Genomic DNA, 14,054 nt, shown 5'->3' with positions numbered 1-14,054 from the left:
AAAGCACACCATTTGGCTATTTGTTAAGAATTAGGCTGCATCACTGTTTGAAAATTGGAAAAACAAGACAATTTGTGAGACAGTTTCTATAAGGGAATACAATGATAAAAAACTGAAAACTCTTATATTAGTAGATTAAATTATAGAACATATGTAGGTCCAGTTGGACATTTTTCCTATTCACAAAGATGTTTTCAAAATATACACCATAGTAATTGCTCTTTGGAGATCTTCTAATTGAAGGCAGTTTGTGCCTGGAAGCAAGTATCTAAACTTTATGGTTTTATTTTTGTAATTCACTATTGCTAGCTGCTTTTACCCTGAGGTATGTGAGAGTAGGAATATACGTTTATTATTTTTCAGGTTTGTTCCATCAGATAACCATCCAGAAATCTAATTCTGTTGTCGAATTGCAAAAGAATGACTATTCTGGCATCACAATTCTTTCAAAGATGGAAATTTCATATCTTCAGTGTTTATTGTTTTGTCTGGGGAAAATATTGAACTTTATAACTGCTGCATATATTTCAAAGTGAGCTCATCAAGGGATTATTTCTAAGTTGAAATGAGTCTTGGTTTACTAGAAAATCTCTTCATTTTTAAGCAACAAATCTGAGAAAGTTATAGGTATTTTACCAAGTGAGCAACACTCTAAACCTTCTCACCCATAGTAAACTTTACCTGCTCTTGTAAGAATATACTTATCCAGGACATGGTGACAGATGGATTTAGTGTAAACTCAGCTCTAAACTATCAGTCTACAAATACATGCAAATAGTTCCACTGGTTTTAGAGAGTCATAGTGTTTATTTCTCTGACTTAGAAACCCCTACTGGCAGTAGGTTGCAGGTATAAATAATGCCACGAAGAATTCTGTGATATCTTTTCATGTCACAGAAAATGTCATAACTTATCATATGTGGTAAGTCTGTTCTTTAAAGAAATTCATGATGACATGAACTATAACTCCTAGATCACCATATTCGGTCTCCTGAATACCTACACAAAACTGGTAAAGTTTGCAGTGTCCTAGGCCTGAGTAGCTTTAGTGATCTTATCACCACTTCTGGAAAGCCAGTGCAGAATCCCTGACCATTAGAAAGCTCTGCCTACTGACATGAGCTCTGGTTTTGGCCTATTTTTTTCATCTGCTAATGTTGTCCTTCAAAAAAGCTCCTTTACCCACCGTTGCACCTGCACAGATCCAGAGTTTAACTGTAAGCTGGTTTTCTGCAGTCTGCAACTTTAGCTTTCATTTCATAAGCATTGAAATTTAATCAATTTGCTTTCCCCCATTCTCATTTATTTAGCAACAAATCTTACTTTAAAAAAAAAAAAATCATGTTTCATATTTCTTTCCTAAAAGTGCACCAAAAAAACAAATTATTGATGAAATCTGGCTTTGGAGGAAATAGGTGATACAGGCCTATATTTTCAGGAGGTCTCATATATATATTACTCATATATATATTAGTCATATATATATCATATATATATAAAAAATATATTTTTTTTCAAAGGTCTCAAAATGATGCTGTTTCTGGGAGACAGCTTTCCAAAGACTAAATGCTGAATTACTTCTGAGGCATTTGTGAAATATTGTCAACTGAGCCACCCACCATCATTAGATGCCTAGATGTTCCTTAAAATTTAGAATGTCGATAATTAAAGGATAATAAGTCCTCTCCAATGCCGTGATAACAGAAAGCTCTTGCTATTTTATATCCTTTAGATTTTACTGAAGTATTCTATGATAAAAATRCCAAGAAAGAATGTATGTTGTAGGCTGTGCCTTGCCATTTAAAGTATTGGACAGGAAGCAGAAAAGATCGGATTCCCACCCATGAAGGAAGGGGGAGAACTTTGTACATCTTCCCCTTTGAGGAGATTTTTATGAGTGTATGTAAAGAGGATTAAAAATGGAGCTTCAGTCTTTGCTTTGAAAGTCCCTGGCTTCATCTGTTCAAATCAAATGTCTGGAGAGCAAGGTAAACTCCAGTAGTTAGCTTATAGGAAATTACACAAATTGTTGCTGATACCTTAAATTAGCAAATAAAAAAACCCTACTGCAGTATGAGTTCAGCTTTCTGATGTGCCTGTTGGGTCAAAGCATGGACCCAGCTAACTTCTTTGTGACAGCTCATGGTGAATTAGCATAGCAATTGACTCAGCTTTCTGATTTTGAATACAGAGAGAGGAATCTTTTCTCCATGAATATCCCTSTGCCTGGTCTATTATTTACAAGATACAGTTTTCCATATGTTTTTATTAGCTGAGACATCAGGAAGCAATGACATACTCTGACTCTCTGCCAATCACTCAGAATGACTTTGGTTTTACAGGGCACCATGTTTAATCCCTTTATATAACTAGCTTGGTAGGTTTAACTTTTTTTTTTTAATTAAAGATCTAGAAAGATTGTTTAAAGAGAGGAGAATATGCATGCTCTTTCAAGATACATTGTACATTGAACTTTCTTTAGAAAAAAAAAAAAAAGATATTTATCTACAGACTGTAGATAAATCATGTATTCAATCAGACCCAAAGGTCTATATACCCTGGTATTTGTCTTTCATAGTGGCCAAAACCACACGCTTGGGTAGAGTAAAAAACTACAACAGAATATACTTGCTCATTCYCCAGATGAACTTTCCAGTCTAGAGATCTGGAGCTGAGAAATTTACTGAACCAGAGGGAATGACCTGTGTTATGCACAGATCATTACAAAGTCTGAAGGGCTTTATGTGATAGTAGTCATAGCACACCTTCAACTAAGTCTTAAAATTTCAAATCTGTAGATTAATGAAAATATAGCTACGCATGTTTTCTCCTTTAAAAAAAAAAAATGAAATTCTCATCCCACATATTGTTGTGTGCATGAATTTTCCTAGGCTAGAAAATACTTGGAGACCAAACTTGAAAACTGCAGTCCTAAAACTCTCTGCTTCACTGCCAAGTCCAAGAGGCACTTACTTATTGTTGATGCTTTAGGCTGTTTCACCTTACAAAGTTAAGCTATTGTACTCTGCAGAAAATAATTCAAAGTTCATACAACCAGAAAGATAGCATTCTAAAAAGCTGGAGCCAGTTTCCTATTGTCATTGCCTGTTCTGTGTTTGAACACTCCATGTCACCATGCTRCTGGGCAGAAAATTAATTAGGCTAGCAGGAAGTAAGAATGATATCACGTAAGACAAAACAGAACTTTCAAACTTAAGGAATTTTCCTGAATACAGAGTTCTGCAGTTCAGTTCTGTCTTGAAGGATTTTGCATTTATTTTGCATTAAACCATTTTTGGAGCGAATTCTGAAATTCAGAATTCTGTCTTTCCAGTCGTACAATCAAAAACTTGAGGAATTGTCCTCTTGTTTTCTATCATAGTAATTTCTCCTGCACAGTTGAATACTTGTAATAGTAAGAATACAAAATATTAATCCTGCCAGAAAACTGCCAGCATTATCAAAGATTCTGGGGTTTTAATTCTCTGACAAAATTATGTAATGTGATCGCTCTGCCTTGTGCATCTCTGGTGAGTGGAAGACGAGGAGCAAAGGTGCAGTTATTGGACTGGATTGCATAGGTTATATACATACATGATTGTACATATCCAATCATTATTGGCTTAYATTCATTATTGATTGAATCTGTATCCTCACAAGTTCAGTTTTCTGCCTGATCGCAGACTTGCTGCATGGCAACTCCAGTGCATCCTGATTGTTCAGGGGTCTGTTTTGAGGCATGTATCAAATGCAGATAATTTATCCATTTATACATTTCAACAACTTGCATGGAAATCAATAGAAGAGTGCACATCTAACCTCTGCACAGACTTCAAGGAAGTTGGTTTTGCAGAATTTATCTGCACTTTAAAATTCTGATGGTCCTTGAACATTTATGGAGTTAATAATACATATTGACTAATATTCTCCATTATAGGAGAATATTATAGGATAATATTATATAATATTATTAGGAGAATATTATAGGAGAATATTATATAATTTTATATGTAATATTATATTATTCTCCATTATAGCAGAAGAGATCCTGACACCAGCTGTAGCAACAAGGCACCAGCTGTAGACTGTTTGAATGTATTTTCACTATCTGTGCTATGCAGACTGCTGCAAGGGGGGAATCTGCCAGATAGGTGTACCTGTGTGCCTTATCAGTCTTACAGACTCTTTTGGATTTAAGGCAGGATTACTTACTGTTGTGTGGCAAGGAGATTCCTCTTAAAAAGGACTCTAGATGAACCCTCAAACTTGGGCTCCCTAGGTCTTGATCAGGTGGAGACATCGCTGGAAATTATGCCAAATTATCTAGAGATGTGATCTCAGCACATGTATCAAAGTGCATTTAACTGCTGTGCAGAGGTCCTTACTCAGGAAAGAAATGAGCTTATCCTCCAGCAGCTTAATAGTCCCCTGACAATTTGATTAATAACAATAATTCATTGCCAAAGGAGGATTAAACTGAATGATTTACAGCTACTTTTCACCATAAAATGAGCCATGGATTTTAAAACTCTTTGATGTGTGAATGTTAAGGCCAGCCCATTAGCTGATTTGCCTTAACTTTCCTATAGCCTCCTTGCATAAACATGTACGTGCAAACATTTTATCTCCTCCAAAAAGTAATTACATGCAAAAGGCAAAAGGTTTCTGGAATTTTGGTGCAGTCTGAGGCTTTTTTTGGTGCAGACTCTATCCTGAAAATGATTGTAACACTCAGTTTTACTATCCATTTTCATTTGCTTTTGGTAGACAGCTCATTAAAGATGTAATTTTCTGGTACACAAACTTCAAAATGAAATTGTTTCAATTTGCATGATGATACAGTAATTGTTTTATATTCCTTTTTTTTTCTTTCAGAATATTGCATCAATCATTTAGAAATAATCCATGAATGTAAATAATATTTGCAATTTCTTTCTCTTGCCAGGACAGTGAAACTAAAAACTTTATTTATTTTTATGCAATTTATTAGTATTAATGGAATTCCTAGATATTACTTTTTTAAATTTATCAACTTCACTGATATTTGAAACTTATCTGACAAAAAATAATGACCACAAGAAATTACTACAAGACGTAATTTTCTTTCTAAGATGATTTATTTATTTGCTTGTTTGTTTGTTATATATTTCTTTACTCATGCTTATGAGGAATGAAAGAAGACACCAGACTTACAAAGCATTCTTATCAATTCTGTTATGTGACATCATATGAAGGAAAACAAATTTTCAGCAGATCCCTATAGTCAACACTGGGTGTTCATTAACTGCCTTGTCAGATGCTAGGGGAAAACAAAACGTATAAGAATTTTGTTGATTATAGTTATCCAGTTTTTTGATTGATCTGGATAGATTTGAAATGAGGAAGTGTTTACATACCTTTACATCTGTTGTGAATTTTAATATATTTGCTTTTGTTTTGTTTTTAGCAAGAATACCAGGACATCAGATACCCTTAATAAGCAGCAGCAAACACTGAGGATGCACATAGACATTCCCAGAGCACAGCTCCTGATCGAGGAGAGGGACACAATGGAGACCATTGGTAAACTCTCACTGGGCTTGTTTTCATCGATTTCTGTAGCAGGAAGTTTAGGTGGAGTTGTTTTACCTCACCCCTTTTCCCCCATCCAACACACAAGCAAGAAGAGCTATGAGATCATTTTTCACAGTTGAATAGTGGATTGTTTTCCTCTCCTTTAGATTGTTTTCCATCTTAAGTAATCTAGTTACAGTACTTAAAATAATGCAAGACAGAAGGAAAATGAAACCAGTGGAAAGAACTACTTAAAGAAAACTGAGAAGAAGACTGGCAGTTTTCTTATTTTCAGCTTGATTTCTTTATTGGCTTTGACTAGACAGTTTGATCATTAGTATCACCTAAGAGAAAAATGAAATTTTGACACTACAACATTAGTATTAAGGCCTTGCAACACGCAGGCATCCTCTAAAAATACACATCACATATCCTATCCACTTACTTATATCAAATGATATCCTCTATTTATCCAGTTTGATCTGTTTTTCAATTTGTGCATCCATGCAAATTTCAGATTGAAAACACTGCACATGCCAGATAACTAGATTTCTCATGTGGCTGGCACATAGCTGAAACGTCTTGAAAATGGTCTTGTTTATTTGTCTCAAAATATTCAACACAAGATGCCTGGAATCTCAACAGAATGAAAGTACAAGCTGATCTCATGATTGTGTGGGTACACACTGCATCAAGAGCTTCCAAAAATGATTGATCTGGTTGTACTTCTGACTTTTTTTTTGATCAAAATCTATGTAGAAGAAGAGGGGATATGGTTGATACAGCCTTGGCAACCTAGGAGGAACACGGGGCATCTCTGGGTCTCCTGATCATGCCACTGGCTGGGGAGAAACACTCTGTGGTAGCCTGCAGCACTGTCACACCAAGATACACTTCACAGTTTACAGCAGTAGATTTGAAGGAGAGACAAACACTTCAYCTGAAGGACAGACAGTTTTATTTTAATTCTGGTTTGAGCTTCCTAAAGTTTGCTTCTGCGATGTAGCCTTTTGTGCCAAGCTTCATCCTCAGGACAATCTTCTTTAGATTTATAGTTGGTGGGCAATAAGGATTTATAGTGGAAATATCTCTAGTGCCTTAACTATAGCAATGTGATCAGTGCCTTGGTAAGAGCCTGCACTACACAAAGCCAGTCAGAGTAAGCAGGCACTTTGGCAGGCTTTGACATAGTTTACTGCCAAGAGGCTTTATTCTCAACCTGAATAAGAGCTCATCTTTTGCCAGAGACAGGCTAATTTGATTTCATAACGCTCATTCTATTTATGGCCTTCTTTGGGTAAAAAATGCTAGTTATGATATTGTACAGGACTGTTCACATTAATGGGCTCCCGTCAAGTCATAAGAAATGGAATGCTTAGAAGAAGCGGATCAGCCTCTGCTGACTAGTAATGTGCAGAAGCCCCATTTGTGGCAGTCCACTTAGAAATACACTGCAAAGCTATACAGGAGAGCATAGTGGGAAGTTTTCGTGGCTTTTATTGCTGTTGAAAATAGGTGAAAAAGACTGAAAAGAATGCAAAAGAAAGTCTGATCACACACAACTAGTTCTGCTAACACAAAGTCAGCAGAAGATTTATTGCTGTTAAACCTCCTACAATCAAGTGGGCTGCATACTATCTCCAGATTCCTTTTTGGAGAGTTAGAAATACGACTGGGATTTGAGCTGAAAAAAAAATAKAGAGTTAAGAACAGGGACCAAGGACTGTGCAGAAATTTGGTGAATATATCCCACTCTGTAAGGAAGCAATAAGCAACAAAGCCATGCATTAATAGGAGTCACTGCTCACCTTTTCTTTCTAGTTCTTCCCAAGGTCCACTCACTTTCATCTCCTGCTGTTCTTCTACATTGAAGGAAAGCCCATAGACTGACTAGTTTGCAAGAAACTTTCATCACTTGCATAAGGCTTCCCAAGTCTTCTGCTTTGCACCTGTTGTAGTGAGGTTGTTGCAGGAAAGACTCTTCAGCACAGAGAGCTAGTAGGACCTCGCCCTTAGCTTGTAGAACAGCAAATACTAAAATTAGGCTTAGTTTCCCCACAGGAATTATTTCTACTGCCTTCAGTAGCAGTCTTCAGGGACTTAAAATTAAGCAGGTCCTTAAGAATATTCTTTGGTCATGGCCATCATTCTGCAATGTATGGGGAAGAAAGCTGACTAGTAAAGGATACAGACATTATCTGACAGCCTTCTTTGGAGAGGATGTTGGTGATATCACCAAGAACCTCACTAATTATGTTWAAAAAAAGAAAAGAATTGAGTATGTTGCTGAAAAGCACAATTGAGCTCCTTGAAAATGAAGGGGAAGACAACAGTGTTTGAACAATGAAAAAGGAGGAGGTAGATAGTGCCAAAAATAATTATACACAATTATTTTTGGAAGGACACCGAACTGCTTCTTGTTGTTGTAGATCTATAAGATGAAATAAAGACATGAAAGATACAGTTATTCCTTAGTTTTGTGTGAACTTGGAAAATGAACCCAGAAGTTCCCAAACTGCAGTACACCTCTCAAAGCCAGCTAAAGTCTGAAGTCTAGCAAAGACTGAGGGATGCCAGTTTCATGGTGGAACCAAAATAAAAATAGGCCTGGGGACTTATTTTGTGTTCTGAAGACAAAAGTGAAACTTGTTATTCAGTATCTAGGGTTTTTTTGTTTTGTTTTACTTACTTACAGATGACAGATCAACAGTTCTGCTAACTGATGCTGACTTTGGAGAGACGTCTAAGCAGAAGTCACTGACCGTTACTCACACAGTACATTACCAATCKGTGTCACAAGCTACAGGACCACTGGTGGATGTTTCTGATGCCCGGCCAGGAACAAGTAAGCATATAAGAGAATATATTACCTGGAGAGGAGAAAGTTATTAAAAAAAAAAAAAAAAAAGAGTATTTGACTCCTGCGTTTACATTCTCATGGCGGGRGTGTTATTTGTTTTTTTTTCCTTCAGTTTGAAAGTTTTGAGAAATCTATTTAAGTCAGCAGAGAACAACTGCATTTCTAATTCAATATGGTAAAAAATTGCATATGCATTTAAAATGTAGGTGTAATTAGAAATAATTCCTACTTGACTTGACTACAGGAAATGCATGCTAAATTTTAGTTTCTAGAATTTATTGAGGGAATTAGCTTAATGGCTTTTAATGCCTAATATTTTTTGTTTCTTAGTGATCGATCTTTATTGTATTTCAAAATAAATCTTCTATCCTTACCTCTCCATCAGGAAAGAAATACATCAGGAAAGAAATTCTGATTATTGCTTTTTTGAAAAGGTTTTATTTCTACTTTTAGTTATTATAGTAAATTACTCTTGCCAGCTATCTTCCCGCTGAGTTATTCTTATAATGATTAAAATACTATAACAAATACACTGCTTCAATCCATTCTTTTAAATTTCTYTCATGCATATTACCATATTTTTGCAAATGGAAAAGAAATCCATCGAATCTAAGGAATACTTATGAGGTTGGAATATTACAGGAGTGTAGTTCACTATTAGTGTACAATTTCTAAAATCTATCAGATTATCTTTGTTCTGTACAGTTTCAGAAGTTGTTTACTTGGTGAGTAAATGCTAAACACTAAATTGCAAGTCATTTGGAATATAGATAATTTGAAAATATCTTCATTTTATCTTGATTTTCAACTAGTCTTTTTAGGTCATTTGTTATAGCCCTGACCTTGCCAATTTTCTATTTGTGGATAAATTTTGAGCTGTGATTAGTTGTTTCTTGAAGACAAGGTTAATACCATCATTGATGCTAACTACTAAAGAAAGGATTGCCTTTTTTATCTATAGACTATTATGCCATTTGAATTAGAAGAGTCAAGACACAACATTAGTCTGGTTAGTTTGTCTAGTAAGAGCAAAAATACCATCCACTTCTTATCATATTGGCAGTTTGAGGTTATCTGAGTAAGCAATGGACTCTCCATTGTTTGCAAACCTTAACATTTTTAATAAGGAAAGAAATAGCTCCTCCAAATTGCCTGGTTGTCTCRTATGACAGTATTTTAGTGAACCAGCATCTTCCATTACAAATCGCTCTTCTTTGTGCAGTTCTTTGCTTCAGACCACTGAAGTCAACGGTAGACTTGCCTCATATTAAACTGGGGTTTAGCACAGGTCTGAGGGTAAGACCTGTGTCCAACCTGTCCTTGGAGGTAGAAATTTGCTGTTCATTCATTGAGTGAAGATCTGATTGCAGCAGTGTTGGGCAGCAGTGCAATCAGTGCWGGGTTGAAGACTTCTGGGTGACGTTCACTGAATTTAAGACCTTGATTTTTTGATAGAAGCTGGGCCAGAGGGTCTCTGAGCTCTCCCACACCCTCAGATGTAAAATTGCCATAACAGCCCTAAGATGTCATCTAATTCTTTTATACTATTTTCAAGAGAGGTATGCTSTAATGTACCTTCCTCTTGCTCACCTCAGTCACTAAGGCTGTGTTTCCAGCCGCATTGCTGTAATAGCACAGGCTCCAGGTGTGTGCTGCTTCTCATTGCCTAGGCAGTCAATCTCTCTGGATGCATGGTGCAGATCTCCTTGTGCAAGCACAGTGCAGCTCATGCAGCCCTGCTGCTCAGCACAGGCTCAGTGGGGCAGCCTGCCCTGCAGCACCCTCACAGCAGGCTCCCTGGCTGTCTTTCCAGCTGTGGGAGAAGGCTGCGTGACTCACTACCCTAAGGCCTTCCTGAAGTCCAGCCATCTTCTCCAAAAAATCCAAAGGAAGAACGTATAGAAATAAGAACATCTTTCTTCTCAACTAGGTGAGAACAAAAATGCGAGCCAGAGCTTTCACTTCTCTGAAAAGGAAAGCAGGAAGCTAGAAAGCAGGAGAATGGAAAGCCTCTAGCCTAAACGGAGGGGATGATGCCCTGCATGAAGAATGATGCAGGGGATGATGCCCTGTTGAGCTTGGATCTGCCCCTGCAGGATACTGCCCCTCAGGTTGCAGGATGAATGGTTAAATATCATAGGAAGTGGGGCCATCAAAGCAGTAGAAGTCTCCCCTGGACTCTGCTACAGTTTCTAAGAAGCTGTGGACACTGCGGAGTGGTGATTTGGCCTTCAGCCCCGTCCCTTCACCTAGGAGGCTTCTGGCGATTGGAAAAACTGTAAATACTGTGTAGCATGAAGAGCAAATGTTGGGCATATGCAATGGTGTGTATTCTGCAAGTGGGATAGCGTCTTGTGTGCAGTTGGGTTGCCTCCTGCCTTGTGCAGCAGCGAGGAAATTAGCACTGAATTTTCCCACTGGCACCTTGATTCTGTCCTTAGTGTCCCCTTTCCAAGCAGGCAGGAGGCTCGCTTGTGGCTACCTACGAGCCACATGCTGGCTTTCCAGAGCTGGTACAATCAGTGGTTTATACTGACAGGTCACTCTGGGCCAAGTGTTTTTTTGGATCATATTCACGTGTTACTGCTATCTGTTACACTACTGGAAGAATAAATGGCACTGAGTTCATACTTTTCCACTACTGTGATGGGCAGATGTGAAATAGGAGAGGGAACAGGCCGTAGTTGCTCTCTGTAAATAAGTAACTTATTCCTTTGAAGCAACAGGATACAAATGCTTAATAGGGAATGCTTATGCAGAAGCAATGCTCAGAGTCATTACCTGAGTATTGTTTTCTTTTTAAATTACTTCTACTAAAATTTCTCACCCCGAGAATGACAGTGTCACTATTTAAATATGAAAGAATATTTGAGTAGTTTTGCATTTTTTCATTTCTAATGATCTTTTTCTCTATTGTTAATAATATCATTTTAGAAGCGTGCAAGAGAAATCTTTCAGAGCTGTTTAGTCACTTTCTGTTTGCCAAATAATGATTTTCCTATTCTACCAACTTTATTAGGGGATTCATRCCTCACTTTTACAGAAGCATTCCTGATCATTAACAAAATCAGAGAGATCAGTTTTGTTAGATATTGCTGAGTAGCAGATGATTTCTTAAAGTTGAGGAGATTTATTTACTTTTTTTTTAAAATCAAACTGTCAAAACTTTAGGGACCACTTACTCTTGAAACTGCAAGGATACTAATATAGGTTATATCTTACATTTTTGGTTACCTGATGAATTAAATAGGGAATCTGTAGCTGGTTAATACCCTAATATGGTAAAATTATTAGTAACATGCACAGAGCAGGAGACTATACCCACACATTTCCAAGCAATCTTGTGTTACTCCCTCCCATATATTTTTACAAATTGAGAGCAGGTGATGGTGTAAGAGACTTCAGAGAATGTATCTAGACTACTGATTTAGGTTAGAATTAGTGTGCAGTGCGGTGTGAAATGCCTGATGAGGTCTATCTGCCTTGTGCTCTTTTGGATCCCAAGGTAGTGCTGGAGAACTGGTTACGCTTAGAGTAAAGGGATAATGAACCAGTGAGAAATACATGTCAGCAAGAAGTTGACTGAGTCTCTCAGCTCTTTGCACTCTTTTTAAAATGTATGGTTCTGTTAGAAACAAAATATTTCAAATAAATACTAGCTCTTCTGTGTTAAGCTGTAATTTCACCCTTGTGTTTTTCCCAAATAACTTTTTTTAAAAWAACTTTTGTGGGGAGGATGGCCATGATTTCAGTGGCTACAGGATGTCTTCCATTGCCTATTGAAGAGCCTAGTGGCAAAGACTCTTTTTGTTCCCATCACAGATCCGACCACGAGGAGGAGCGCGAAAACGGGCCCCACTGCTCGCAACCGCTACGCTAGCCAGTGGACCCTCAACAGACCTCACCCCACCATATCAGCCCACACTCTCACCACGGACTGGAGGCTGCCCACCCCAAGACCTACGGGATCAGTGGACAAGGAAAGCGACAGCTACAGCGTCAGCCCCTCACAGGACACAGGTACATTGCTCTCTGCAGAGCCACTCTGGGGTGTCAGAGCAGCTGCAAAATATTCCTGTTCCCCAGTTTGCTTCCTTTGGTTCTTGAATTAGATGCTGCTATTTATTCCTTGCTGGGAAGTTTTCGTACACAATAGGAAAAGGCCTCCACAAGTGCATACAGTTCTAATGATAACAAATTCTGGGCCCATGGTTTGTCTTGCTGGATGTATGCTCTGGAGTCCTTTGAAGGTTTGATTGGTAATTTTTCTGGTAGATGAAGTGCTGTACTTCCTGAATCCAAATGAAAAAGTAGGAGATGCGTGAAATGGCATTGACCAGGAAGGGGCAGTATTAGCAACCAGAAATATGCCCGGGTCAAAGGTGGAGTGGTTTTAAGCTTGGAGCTACAAAGAGGTGAGTCTTTTCTGTTCCCCAGAAGTGTAATATATGTTCATAAGGGTTCATTCTAACCAGAAAAAAAGAAGAGGGACAAAATCTGGAATAGAGGTTCAAGCCCAAATCCATTCATATTGCTGCATACTATAGCAGCTAGTTTGGAGTTTCCTGAGGAACAACATGGGCTTTGTTGCTTTAGACAGTAACTGGAGAGGCACTCAATATATATTCTGCTTTCAGTGCTAGACTGTCTTTCATGTCTTCCCATTGTAAGTGCAATCATAACTGAAAAAATAAAGCTTTCTCTTTCTGTCCTACACTGAACAAGTGATAAAACATATACGGCACTTAAATGAGTAAATGATTAAGCAGAAGAATAGTCACAAATCAAATCTACTAAAATCTTATTCAGTGGTATACCTGACAGGAGCAAAGTCTGGCTTACATTGGGAAGTGCTACCTGTATTCTACCCTGATAGGCAGGTAAAAATAGACRTCCCCTGGGATAGCTACATGTTAACTTTGACAAACTGCCAAACCATTGGGTGTTGCTTMGCCTTCTGCTATGAAAATTATTGATTGTGTTTATTCTCTGCATAAGAATATGCATTTGACTGCCCCTRTATCCAATAATATATGTTGAAGTTCTCGTCTTTTCAGAATTCATCTTCTTAAAATTGCTGTGGCATCTAACCATCACTTACCATGCACTGTGTAGCATGTTGTGTCAGAACCTGCCTAGCTTTACTTTCATTATTGTAACTACAGCGCTAAATAAGTAACATCAAATCATGTGAAACTTACTTCACTGGATGAGTGAACACAGAATATAAAGATTAGTGTATGTTATTGCATTAGGAACCAAATGATGTTTCTTCTGCTATAATGGATTCATTATTCATACTGATAATGATGCTTTCTGTTCTTTGGAAGGAACATTGTATCTAATAATGAACAAATTCAGTCCCCTCCCACTGCCCCCTTCCCTCTCAAAAAAATGACAGTGATGGCCTGTGCATGGGAGCTTTCGGAAGCCCCAGAAAAGTCCGTAWGTCCTATCATAAACCAGTGATAATTAGGAGAGATGGAAAAGTAGAGCTGTATATACACGTTCTTGCTTGAACAAGTGCACCATAAAAGATGTCTACATAGAGTGATGCCACTCTACAGATATCTCTATCCAGCTTCATGCTGCTGGATATGAACTTTATCCTGATTTGTTTATATAAAGATCATGAAGCCTT

At 37.7% G+C, this 14,054-nt stretch overlaps 1 protein-coding gene across 1 annotated transcript in view; it reads left to right on the top strand.

Moving 5' to 3' along the window:
• Positions 1-14,054, top strand: part of DSCAM (DS cell adhesion molecule) — a 374,272-nt gene that overhangs the window by 339,946 nt on the left and 20,272 nt on the right. The window contains exons 29-31 of the mRNA XM_026053029.1: positions 5,447-5,562; positions 8,249-8,398; positions 12,236-12,433. Of these exons, the coding sequence (XP_025908814.1) occupies positions 5,447-5,562; positions 8,249-8,398; positions 12,236-12,433 (464 nt within the window). The remainder of the gene's footprint in view (positions 1-5,446; positions 5,563-8,248; positions 8,399-12,235; positions 12,434-14,054) is intronic.

The sequence above is a fragment of the Nothoprocta perdicaria genome, unplaced genomic scaffold (assembly GCF_003342845.1).
Source record: "Nothoprocta perdicaria isolate Ctin4 unplaced genomic scaffold, notPer1 scaffold_96, whole genome shotgun sequence".
In the NCBI taxonomy this organism is placed as follows: domain Eukaryota; kingdom Metazoa; phylum Chordata; class Aves; order Tinamiformes; family Tinamidae; genus Nothoprocta; species Nothoprocta perdicaria.
This window is presented reverse-complemented; position numbering and strand designations above follow the sequence as displayed.